General features: G+C 37.0%; 1 protein-coding gene across 1 annotated transcript in view; it reads left to right on the forward strand.

Annotated features, from left to right (window-relative positions):
* clstn2a (calsyntenin 2a) overlaps positions 1 to 13,266 on the forward strand; it is a 162,636-nt gene that overhangs the window by 115,485 nt on the left and 33,885 nt on the right. Inside the window, exons 4-9 of the mRNA XM_086270899.1 lie at positions 1,299 to 1,410; positions 1,562 to 1,658; positions 6,607 to 6,756; positions 9,906 to 10,091; positions 10,757 to 11,014; positions 12,764 to 12,885. Of these exons, the coding sequence (XP_086127025.1) occupies positions 1,299 to 1,410; positions 1,562 to 1,658; positions 6,607 to 6,756; positions 9,906 to 10,091; positions 10,757 to 11,014; positions 12,764 to 12,885 (925 nt within the window). The remainder of the gene's footprint in view (positions 1 to 1,298; positions 1,411 to 1,561; positions 1,659 to 6,606; positions 6,757 to 9,905; positions 10,092 to 10,756; positions 11,015 to 12,763; positions 12,886 to 13,266) is intronic.

A 13,266-nucleotide genomic window follows, 5' to 3' on the forward strand; every position in this document is an offset into this window, starting at 1 on the left:
AGAGTGTCTGGGATCGTTGTCATGTTAAAAAATGAAGCCGTTGACAATCAGATGCTTTCCAGACTGCTTATTGCTTATAGCTCTTTGGGAATGACCTTGCTAGTGCAAAAAATAATATTTTATGCCTGTGTCATTTTTTATAGATTCAACTAAAGAAATTTTAAAATCATTTATACAGTTTAAAATTTACATTCCTCTAAAAATGGACCAAAAAAAGGTCTGGACTGATAACTGTAAAAAAGTAGCCAAAGTATGTCGAGAAACTTTGAAAAACTTAAGACCACTTTTAAATTTTGCGAGCAAGTCTGGCTCCTTGGAAACGAAATATTTAAAATAAAATGAGGGGTGACTCAGTACTTTGCCACAGTACTGTGTTTATGCAATGTCTGTGGCTTTGCATTCATTTGAATGTAGGTTTAGCTTTGTTTATAAATTCCTTCATAAATTACACTGTGAGTTACAAAAAAGAATAACTGTGATAATGAGATTGAGTCTTTCTTCTCCTAGTTCCTTTCTTCTGTTGTTATTGTCTCTCAGTCCTTTATACTCTAGCAGTCACAGCTGTTGCAGATATGTCTGAAGATATGTCCTCCTAATGCTTTGTCAATATAATGTCTGTCTGTAAACTGTGTAGCGGTGCTATGTGAATTAGATTGACAGACAGGCAGACTGGCATGGACAGCAGCAAATCAAACCCTCTGGTTCTCCAGTCAGAAGCACCAAGCAGCTAAAATAAGACACCGCTTATGGGAGAAGAGCGAGAAATGCAGAGAAATTTATCAGCTCAGGGATCTGTGATGAATTTCTTTAGTGGGAGATGAATGACACGGACTGTACCCTGTGTGTGTCTGTGTGTGTCACATTATCATGGCATGACATTCTAAATAGGCCTCATTAAGCTAATGTCATTAATTAGCCAGATGTGCTTGCTCAGATACGGTGGGAGTTGCTGGCAGCAAAGGTCACCGGTGAAGAAAACTTCATGATACATCTGCGTTATTGCTTCATTTATATACTTTAGTGCACAAATGTTATCTGAGAGCTGCGTTAACCTTCCAGCTGATGATATTGTGAATTCAGAGTTGAATGTAGGGAGAGGAAAAGCAGGTGCGAGAAAAATTTGAAGCTTAAACAACAACAACCCAGCTTTGCAAAACATTCAGGGGATGAATCTGTGCTTTTTCCCTAGCCTTAGTCTTCCTATTTACCCATTTCAGCTCCACATTAATTACATATTTTACCTAGTGTGTAATCCCTCATACCAGCATCTTCTGTCTTCTACTTTTTCTTACATCCAGAGCTGTAGTTCACATCCAGGTGGATGATGTCAATGAGTTCTCCCCAATCTTTCGGGAGTCTCTGTACAAGGCATCAATAACAGAAGGAAAGATCTATGACAGCATTTTGCAGGTATCAGTTTTCTGTTTTTATCATTGCTTTATTGTTAAAATCAGTATGTCAGATAAATGAATATGGTCTAACAATGCCACAAGAAGCGTACACAGCAACAATGTTATTAGTTGTGTTTGTGTTGGATTAAAGTGTATGTTGGTTGTTAAAGGTGGAAGCCTGGGACCAGGACTGTTCACCACAGTACAGCCAGATCTGCAACTATGAAATTGTGACTGCCGGGACGCCATTTGCCATAGACCGCAATGGTAAGTGTTTTTGTACATGCGTGGCTTATTGTCTGGCTGGAAAGTGATATGATTAGGAGCAATCACATAAAAAATAAAAATAAAAATTGGTCATTATTAACATTTCTTTTAAGTCAAAAACAAAAAATGATAAAAAAAAAAATGTTTTGATGATAAAGGATTTAATTAAATGGTAAGAACATAAAGAATTGACCGAATAGGTTCAGGCTGAAGCTTTAGGTACTCACACCTGCTGTTTTCTAGCTGCAGTAAATATCACCAGAAACATCCCAAAGAACATAATAAATCAAGAAAAAGCATTAAACAAGTAGAAAGACTAATATTTCATAAACAGTGATAATCATACCTCACTGTTATATGTGTTTATGACCTGAGTTTTAAACACACAGATTTTTAATTCCCTATCACAATCACTCAACGCTTTTTACAGATATACATCTTTTTTTAAATATTGATCTTGACCTTGCTTTTTTAAACATACCTTTGAAACAGCCTCTGAATACGTCCTGGAAAGAGATTATTTTGTGCTTTGTACATTATCAGTGCAGTGCAGAGATCAACTAAGTCATAAAATATTAAAGCATGCAATTTAATAAACAGTCTTTTGGTTGGTTTATAATAATCTGATCTATTTATAATTCATTTAGCTTTCATTTAGTGTGTGAATGTGTGTGTGAATGGGTGGATGACTGGATATGTAAAGCGCTTTGGGGTCCTTAGGGACTAGTAAAGCGCTATATAAATACAGGCCATTTACCATTTACCATTTCTTCTGTAGCAAATAAACTGAATTGATGTGATGTGATGTTTCCCCATACCTTCACACAATAGGTAATTGTGAAACTTTCAAGGAACAACAGAGTATGTGTATATATAACTTTTAAAGATATTGTTAATGTTATATAATATTAGTTTTTAAGGCTTTTATGTTGAACATTTGGGAATTGTTTGTGTGAGCCTGTCGACATAATTTAAAGTGAATTACCACACTCAAAAATGTAGTGTGAGCCACTCTTGTGAAATTCTTTCAGATGTTTATGAATGTTTAATTCACTTTTACTATATTCAAAAGCTGTTCCAAACCTTTCCCCAGTGCACTATAAATTTGTGTCATTAGCAAATAAAGCAAATATTAACAATTTCGACATGCTACATATGTCATCTATGTACAGTATAAACAGCATAGGGCCCAGCACAGAACCCTGTGGAACCTCACAAGTAACCGTCACTAAATCATAGTCAGCATTATTTATACATCTATACTGATATCATTCATCTAGGTAACAATATAAACATAAGCTGATTGTCTCATTCCAGTTCTTGCATAAGTATTTTGTGCTTTAAAGCTTTTTGAGGTCACACAGTGTATTTCTTGTTATCCAGTGCGTGTGTTACATCTTCTACTCATTGCATTACAGTTAAGGAGGAAGACCTATTTGCTTTAAACACAAACTAACAGTCACTTGATAGAATTGTGTATTTCAATCCTTCCAGCTCTGGGAAGTGGAGAAATTGTTCTTTAATTGGATAATGTGTTTTTCTTCACTTTTATATATTGGAATGGCTTTTGTTGTGTTTTCTTGGAAATATACTTGAAACAAATGACTGTAGACACGCTACACAAGTTTGTATTGACAACATCTTCATCTACACCTTCCTTGTCTCTTGACACCACAATCTTATTGGCTAAGCAGTTACGATAGTTTGCTGTTTAACTTCTTTTTAAACTACTTTAACTCTTTTTTTTTTTTTTTAAAGACTGTTAAACACTCATTTTATGGTAATAGTCAATTTAATTTAGTCTAATAGCACTTGTTAATTTACTTTAGATGTCATATATTTAGAGCACAAAAGCATTTTGCCTGGAGAATAACAAAATATAGTGTATTTTGATATAGTAGTGGCTCTCCACCTTACACCTTACTGTATTTGTAGCGCAATCTCTTATTTTGTTGGTAAAAATCATTTTAAATTTTTATCATATGAGAAATTTTTTACATTTCCAATACAGTTACTCTAACTTTAACGGCTGTGAGGTTCTTGTCCCACTTGAACACAAACAGAATGCCCAATGTCTTCAAAAGAAGAAAACTATTCCTCAGCCATACATGTAATACTGTGATCTCAGCCAGCTGAAATTTGCCAAAGACGAACATGAGACAGCCCGAGAATGCTCCGAAGACTTTAAAATGAATAATGGAACGGGCCATGGAGAACAACTTTGTGTAAAGGCATAATATCGAGGATGATTTTAAAGTAACGCTGTCTGCTCAGCAGATTAAAGTTAATGCAAAAATAAAATACATCTTGAAAAGGGAAAAACAGACAACTGTGAAATATTCCTTTTTATTGGAATAATACTGTAATCCATGAGGTAGCTCTTTATTGGTTCATAGCTCAAAAGTTACTTGACAGATAGCTGCCTTCCTCTTAAATTGTTTTGAGTTTTCCCGTGTTCCTTTGTGGCTTTACGCCAGTCCTACTTGACTGGAGGAGTGTATTTTATTTTTGATTAATTGCTATTCTGAGCTTATCAGCCTATATAAAATTTCAGCTTTGGGATTTGCACTACTGTCTCTCTGAGCCTGCACATCCACACTGATCTGTGTAATCCAAACACACACATACACTGCTTTCTTTACTGTATCTCCCTCTCTTAGGTTCGTATTTAATATTTTGTCTTATTACTTTTTGAGTTCAACCTCCTGGTCTTTTTCTCTCAGTCTTTTACCGTTGTCTGGCTCATTCAATTTAAAGCCCTTACAGGCACAATATTATTGTTCGGAAGAAACATATTAGTTAGACTTTCTTTATAGAGAAATACTAATTTTGTGAACTGAGAGAAGTGCAAGACAAGATAAAGCGTAAATGGGCTGCAGCATGTAGTTCTGCTAATGGATGTGGCGTAAACTGTAATCTTAAAATTAGACAGTAAATTTAGAATTAAAAATGATTGAACCCAAAGCACCATTGTTTAGACTGGTATAAATAAATGGGCTTCAAGCCAATGTTACATGGGGTAAGATGTTGCAGCAGCTCTTTAGAAAAGAACATCCTGTTTTGTGATTACAGATACTACTATTTGTACTCATTCATCCTTCTTTAAATGAATTCAAAATCATCTGTAAGGAAATATTTTTTTAGGTATTGATAAATAAAATTAGAAAGTTTTACTTCATATTCTTTTTGACTGCTGACACTGACATAATTTACTATAATATTGCTTAGATCTGTGCAGACATACTAGCAATTTAGAATGACCAGTGGATAATTTATTCTCATATATAATACTGAGCATTGCTTTATATTTTACTGGATAAATGGGAAAAGACGCAGGGAGTTTTGCAACATGTGCAAGCATATGTGCAAATACAGAATATAAGACAACAGTTCTAACAAGCTTGAAAGTCAACATTTTGTATGACCACCTTTATTATTTCCTAACATTGTCAAACTGAGGAATGAACCTGTTGCTTTCCCCCCACGTTTTTCCATCTGCTTTAGATTTTTTTTAAGGCCTGCCATGTCTTACTTTCTCCTTCACTTGTTCAGTGTCTGAGATATGTCAGTATTTCAGCCGATAGCGCTTTAGAAATCATCTGTCATCTAATCATCTATCTATTTATTTCATGCCTGTCAAACTGTGTTATCAGCCCTTTCAAAGTAATGCAAACCTTAAAGGGATATTCCAGCCTATTGTTACTGTATTTTAAAAAGCATCATAGTACTCAAAATCAGTGCAGGACAAAATATCAAAGTATTAATAATATGACGACTCATTAGATATTGTATTTATATGACATATTTAAATAAAACGATTTTTTTCTCTAAATGTCTTCATTTTTAACCTTTTTAATGTTTAACTAACTTTCTTAACTCTCCTGGCTCCTCTTCATATTAGGTCAAAAAGTAAATAAAAAATTATGTTTAATTTGCTTATTTGGCTTCTCTTTAAAAAGCAAAATATGAAGATTGTTGCTTTAGGTCACATTGATGCAGAGTCATTACACTCATTTTATTTCATTTTGTTAAACAAAACTATTACCAAACTGCTAAACTAAACTAACTGATAAAGTGGTTAAAAAATTATAAATCAGCCACCTGGAGAAAGGTTCTCTGCTAATAAACAGAGATGGGAAATTGTGCTTTACTGTTCACACCAGCAGCAGATCAAACGCTCACTGTTGGAGTTTTTGGTAAAAACTGTCTGATTCTGACCTCCTTGCCTTTCTTCCTCTGACATTTCTCTTTTTTTTCTTTCTTTCTGTTCTCTGAACTGATTTTCTTCTCTGCCAGCAGCTAAGCCTCCAGATGCAGCACAAAAATAGTTTCAGTTGTCTTCTGGGGTCTGAAAACACAGTCCTTAATGCCAATGTTACAATAATCTCTCCAAATCCAAACCAAGTTTCCCAAATCAGTAAATATGTACGCATCAAGCTGTCACAAGCTGTCAAAAAACCATCATAAAACAGAAACATTCAAAAAGCTTAAGGACAGCATTAGGTCAGAAAGGTACATTACCAGCATGAACTTTAACAGAGAACATCAGAGGAAAAATGTGAAATGCTAATAATTATCTTTTACAATTAGCTGGCAGTGAGTCACCCAAGGCCTCTTATTGAAAATGTACAGGCTCGTGGCATCTCCTCTTCTCAAAGCGTTACCCTGGTGACAGGTGAAGATAATCCATCAGTGTGGTTTTACATTTACTGTTTACAGGGAGGTTTTAATATTCAAATGTAATACAAGGTTACTGGACCTTGAGTTTTCAGTAAAAGGCTTCAATAAGTACAAAGAGCAGTTTCTTTAATGCCAAGTCGTTTCCAATTATTGCTCAGTGGGAAGCACTGCTTGCTTTGTTATTGCCAAATACAACAACACAACAGCTTTTTTTCTCCGCTGGTGAAAAATCCTAATTATATTTCCATTGTGTTTTTGTTTTCCGCAGGTAACATCAGAAACACAGAGCGGCTGAGTTATGACAAACAGCAGAGCTACAAGATTATGGTGACGGCCTTTGACTGCGGTCAGAAGAGGGCGAAGGAGGATGTGGTGGTGCATATTGAAGTAAAGCCTGTCTGCAAACCTGGATGGCAAGGTTAGATGAAGAAATAGTCCCTTAAGTATTTGCATGCTACCTTAATTTACCTGCCAGTAATGGACAAAACTGACTTGCATCTGTATTTGGATAAAATATGCTTACACTTTTCCTAAATGTTAGCAGTGGCCTCAAAATTGATGGAGGCAATTCAGTGAATTTTCTGTTTTTTTGGCATATCCTTTCCCTCAGGGGAATTCTCTTATTTTAGAATCAGCATCTCTCGAGGAAATCAGAGACCTGACAAAAAACCTCCGAAGGGGAAGTTGACTAGATTGTGGGTTTTTTCTTCCTCCTTTAACATGGCAGCAGCTTGGCATTCGAGTCAGCCTGTCTCCCCTGCTGCTTCACCTGTCAACACTGACAGCATCTCAGGAGTCAAGTTCACACAGGAATGAAAGAGGAAGACAGAGAAAGATAAGAAGAGAGAGGGGAGATGGGGAAGAGGAAGGAGGAAAACTCGAGGGAGGAAAGGAAGAAACAAAGTTACAGTGAGGGAGAGAGGTGATGGGTATTCTTACAGCTTTAATCTGACCAGTATACAGCTTACTGTGTAGCTGATGGTAGGAAACCTCAAAATGTACCAGGTAGCTGTGGTTCTGTCTGAAAGAATGTGTTTCTTTAGCCCGCGTTGGTTGTGTTGTTTTTATATCTACCACGACCATATCTAACATCTAACCCATCAGGAGCTTAAATTGATCCCCATCATATTCACAAAGGTTTTGCAAAGCTGAAAGATAAAGTAAGCCAAAGCAGCTATTATTTATCCATGAACCAGCCTGCTCTTTGCCAATTTCTAAGTACACAGAAAATCCTGTGGGGGGCTTATTATTTTCTGAACTATTTTTAGGACATTTTAAGCTTGTGTTACTGACAGTGCAGCAATGACAGCAAACAAGAGACACAGAGTTCATGACCATTGTCTTAAATCTGAAGCCAAGGACACAAGTTGTCTTTGTATATCTTGAGAAAAATGTGGTATTTAAATAAAAAATACAAACAAAAAATTGCAGAGGTGGTTTACGAAGTTTTTCAAGCCGTGAAGACTGCAGGTATGAACATCAGGGGGGCATCACAGGGAAGCTGAGTAGCTTCTTTATATCTTGCAAAGATGGCAAAAGAAGCCAGCAGGTCGCTAAGTACTGTAAACATAACTAAATGAAAGTGATCTAGATTAAGAGATTACAGTACAGACGGCTGAAGATCTTTAGTTTGAGTCCCGTATGATTCATTTTGACCAAGGAACTGCTTTGGCTACAGTTTAACAGTTTAAGTTACTTTAGTGTAACGTTTTATGATCCAAATTAATTCACGTTTGGTTTATTACTATAGATAAAATATTGGTGTAAGCAGATCTTTCATAGATTAAAGTCCAAGGTAAGCAAAATCCATTAAAACCAGGAAACTAAAATCATGATGAGAAAGACCAGGCAGAAACCAAAAACACAAAGGGCTAGGAGAAACCAGGAGGAAAAAATTAGAAGACATAAGGGAACAAACACAAGTATAAGACGGGACTATAAATACACTGGGAGCTGACTGGCAAATGACAGTTGGAGATAATCATGTAATCAGGGGGAAGACAAGGACGGGAAGGAAAACTGACACAGTTCATGAAAGAAATCTAACCTTCAAAGCAAAACAGGAAGCGACCAAGAGACACAAACTAAACAAGGAGACAAGAATAGTCACTTAAACATGAAGACGGGGAAAAGGAAGCACTGGAGGACAAAGGCATATGACATAGAAATGAATCAGAGGGGGCAATGTATACAGAAAAGACTGAAATAACAAACGCAGTGTAGGACCCAAGGCCTGATACAAGTCAAACACTTAAAACTGGAACAGGAGCCAGAAGGCAAATTATACTGCACTAATGTACTCAGCATACAGGTCTTCAAAGCCTAAACTAAGTATAAAAAACCTCAAACACTAGAATAACAGTAAAACTGAGACAGAAACACAAATTCATATATATTTCCTAAGAATGTAAAACCCAAAAACAACACAACACCTTCAGGCGACGACAATCACTTTGACATAAGTTGGCATTAAATAAATCATATTAGTCCAAAGGGATCACACAAAAATACTAAAAAATAGTGTGATTTCAAGTGGTTTTGGCTGTGGGGTAATTTATTGAGGGATGTGTAATACTGAGCGCAACATCACACAAGATAAATATAATAGAAACACTAATTATTTCTAAAGGTCATCTCCATGTCATAGGCATTAACACAACAGGACTAAAGAAAAAACTAATTTAAGAATACAGGAGTCGTGTCTATTTTTATACCAAAACATCCAGCATTGCTCAACATGAAACTACTGACAGGGAAAATGTCTCCCAGAGCTGGAGGACTCTTCTTGTTGCTCACAGAGAAAAATAGAGAATTATTTTTAAGCTGCAGATGGTATCAAAGTGTTATCATGTCGAATCGCGCTTGATCTCATGTGCTGCTAACATCCTCATCAAAGTTGCATTATTCTTTGTAATTTGGCTCATAAAAGAGCCCATACTGCACGACCATTAACCCACGTTTAGCTTAATGTAAAACCATTAATCCATAGTAGCTTATGAATAAAACATAATGCAGTGATGCATTCAGGCCAAGTCCTCTGTACACATAACCTTATTTATCATCTGTGTGTAAAGGTCGGCTGTGCCTCTGCAGCTGCTCTTTTGAAGAAGTCTCCCTGGCATTAATACAAGCTTCACCTCACCTCTCACTTCTCTTTGCCTACCTTATCACAGTCTGTTTCTCTCTGTGTGATTTTTCTCAGGAGACTTGATATCATATTGTGTGGGTTTAGCAAGAGCTACCAGGTTTCCACCACCAACACAGAGATTTCTATAAGGAAAAATCAAAGTTATGAATCTCTTTCACCACCATGATTCAGTAAATATAAGTAAACACCTTGTTGGATGACCCTTCCCATCCTGTTTCTAAGATGTGATTTAATATCAAGCTCATTACAACTTGTGTCATGATGGCTAATTTCCTTCTTATGTAATATGGGGTGAAAAGATCATTCAGATAACTCCAAAGAGCAACTGAATACCTTCAGGTTCACAGCAAAAGACCACTGATATGACTAAATAAACTCCCTAAGGTTTACAAACTGTTGCAGTGATTTTGTCCTTTCAGGTTGGAACAAACGGGTGGACTATGAGCCTGGGACTGGGAGCAAGCAGCTGTTTCCCAAGATGCACTTGGAAACGTGTGGAGGTCCCTTGTCTGGCGTGAAAGCAATGGTAGAGCTGCAGACAAATCACATTGGAAAGGGCTGCGACCGCGAAACATATTCTGAAAAGTCTCTGCAAAAACTCTGTGGTGAGGAAAAAAGGAGTGTGGGTGGAGGGTAAATTAATCTAAATGGAAGTGAGGAATGTTGATGCCCTGTTGAAATAGGGTGGTGCCATTTTAAATGGACTCTGATAATAATGAGAGACATGGAAAACTTTAATTCGAAGAATGAAAAACTTCTTGACATCTGAACTCTCGATGCATTTTAATAAGCCAAATGCCTGTATGCCATTTTACTATTCCGGAGTGACATTACATCCCATTAATAGCTTGAGGCAAGTTTATACAGTAAATGTGAAAACGCTGTGAAACTGTGCCTTCAAATCTGATAGGTAACTTTATTCATTTGTAATTATTGCCAGAAAGGGGGAACAGGTAATTGGATTACTTTTTTACCGGAGAAAAAATAAGCTTGTAAAGGTTTTGTGCATTAAACATTTTGTGCTTTTTGAACACCCACTCCCAACAAAGAAGCAAAACTCAATTAAAAACAGTCCATCGGATCATTTCAACCAAGCACAAAATTAAATTAAATTGAAAGAAAAACACATACAGATGGCAGCTTTACCGAATTGCATTGAAGTTTCTAATTATGCTGTGTCTTTGTTGCAGGATGAATGTTGACTATATAAGTAGACTGCATGCTACATTAGGATAGATGGATTTATTAATCATGGCTTTGTGACTTCCAGGTGCAGCATCAGGCAGCACTGACCTCCTTCCTGCCCCCAGTCCTTCCACAAACTGGACAGCTGCTCTGCTGATGGACAGCGGCAGAGACAGCGACCTTATCTACAGATTTGATGGGCGTCAGGCTGCAAATGTCCCAGATCACGTGGTGCCACAAAACCTGACAGACCAGTTCACCATAGCAACATGGATGAAGCACGGGCCCAGTCCAGGACTCAGAGCCGAGAAGGAAACCTTACTGTGCAGCTCTGACAAGACCGGTGAGGAAATCATTTCACTGTGCTCACTTATAAGATCCAGACTACACAAAACTAAATGGCAAATTAATCTTTTCATTAGATTCAGTTTGCTGACATTTGAAGACCAGTATGTTCCTCCTGCAGCACTACTGGAAACCACTGACCTTTCAGTGACACTTAAACATTTTGTGCTTTGTCCTACATTGCAAAACATACCATAAGCATGAGCCCTATCAATAATAAAAAAACCAAAAACATTTCAAAACAACCGGGTAATTAAGCTGAGACCAAAGCCCACAGTGGCAAATGCTCTTTAAAACTTTTTCCCCACTGCATCTCTGAACTGAGCTGCCTGCACTGTGTAATTAAACAAGCCATCTGCACATTGCACGCGCTCACAATGGTCTCACAGATGGCTTATTAGCTTACAAAATTAGTAGCCTGATCTTGTAATGCAAAACTGCAGAGCAGTTTATTGTAGACCACCAGCATCTTTTAAACCACTTTTTATTTGTAATCTTTTTGCTTAAGGATGTGAAAAGTACCAACAGTTTCAATGTGCAGCCCAGCTGTGAAATAAAATGCCCATGTTTTGAATCCCATCACTCCTCTGGGTGTGCCAGATGATATGCAGGACCGGTGATGAGCCATATCACAATCACATTCATTTTCATGCCATTATAGTAATAACTCATGTATGAAGAGTATATAATATGTTCCTAAATGCATGATCGCACTGAAGTCTATCATATTCAATTGATTTTTTTTTAACAAATGTTCCTATTTTTATATTGAAGAGTTGAAGAGTAATAGAAAAACAGAAAAAAACAGAAAAACACACTATAAATGAAATGAGCTAATTCTGACTTCTGGCAGAAAACTGTATTAGAATTAGAAGCAATCGTCCCTTTTACACGTCTTATGACTTAATCACACTAGAGTAAAAATGGGAAGGTAACCTCTTTGCAACAAGGAAAATTGGTGGTTGGCTGGTGATTACGTTGATTTATTTATTTTTTTACATTGTTTGTAAATAGCTGCCGTGACCAGTTCGGCATGCAACACTCACTGCTTTCACTCACAAGCCAATTGCACAGGTCGCCTTGTGGGAGGGAAGTTGCAGCCAAACAATCGCAGTCTCAGACAGATTGGCAAATGTTTGCAAATAATTTTCATCTAACTTAAAAATTCCATTATGATCTCTGTCTTTGAAGTATGCATTTTAAAGGCAATTGGATTGGAAGTTAAGTCACACAGTCACGGTAATTTGGTCATCCTGCAGTCTACAACCACTTCTTTTCCATAGTGTGACTGGAGCATTAGCACTGCTTAAAAAACTTGTGATAAATATCTTTATTATATGATTATATGCTAAATAAATATTGGTTTTCACACCAGTGAAAGACTAAAATTGGTTCTTCCATTAAAAACACCAAAATCTATTAAGTTAAGTACCAGCTCCTCAGTGCGGGTATGTGTCCATAAGAATGAAAATGCAGATATGCAAGCGGCTCAGACCACACTCACTAAACTGCCTTTGTTTAGTTGACTGATGTGGAAAACCCATTTGATGTGAAAGTAAAAAGCTGTACTCTATGCCAATTTCTGAACTGAAGGAAAAAACAAAATTACTGACATGAACATGAGCAACGTCAATTTTCCTTGAAATAAACCTGCTGATTAGAACATTGTGTAATTTAAAACTGCACTATATTCAAATGTGTGCATGTTTTTGTATGACCATGCCTCTTCTTGGTCTTCCCATTGTAGAGATGAACCGCCACCATTATTCTCTGTATGTTCACAACTGCCGCCTGGTGTTTCTGCTCAGAAGAGATTTCACTCAGCTTGACACTTTCAGACCTGCTGAGTTCCACTGGAAACTGGAGCAGGTATGAGTACATATTTGTGTGTGAGTATGTGTCCTATTTATATCTGCATATAGATTCAGGGTGATTCTGTAGAGCAGATAAAGGGCTTTTATTCATTCTATAGGGAAGGGAGAGGCTTTTCATTTTAATTATGAAGGCCTTTCATGGCTTTTGTCTGCTTGGTGCATGATATAATAGAGTAAAAGACACCACTATCCTACACACGTACTTAGACTCACACAGAAGTACAGACCAAAAGAGGAAAGTCTGTTTAGTTATGGGTAATAGCTCACCCAGCAGCAGATCTCTACTACCTGTCATGCCTCTGGAGAGTTGTCGAACTAATTTGCACTGAAGGTATGTGTTTCAGTCCTGCAGGGAACCTTTAAGAGGTAAAAAGTT

This window comes from Aulonocara sp. 'chitande type north' Nkhata Bay, linkage group LG18, assembly GCF_057382095.1.
Source record: "Aulonocara sp. 'chitande type north' Nkhata Bay isolate Kocher_YH1m ecotype deep benthic linkage group LG18, A_spYH_male_GT1.1, whole genome shotgun sequence".
NCBI classification, from domain to species: Eukaryota; Metazoa; Chordata; class Actinopteri; order Cichliformes; family Cichlidae; genus Aulonocara; species Aulonocara sp. 'chitande type north' Nkhata Bay.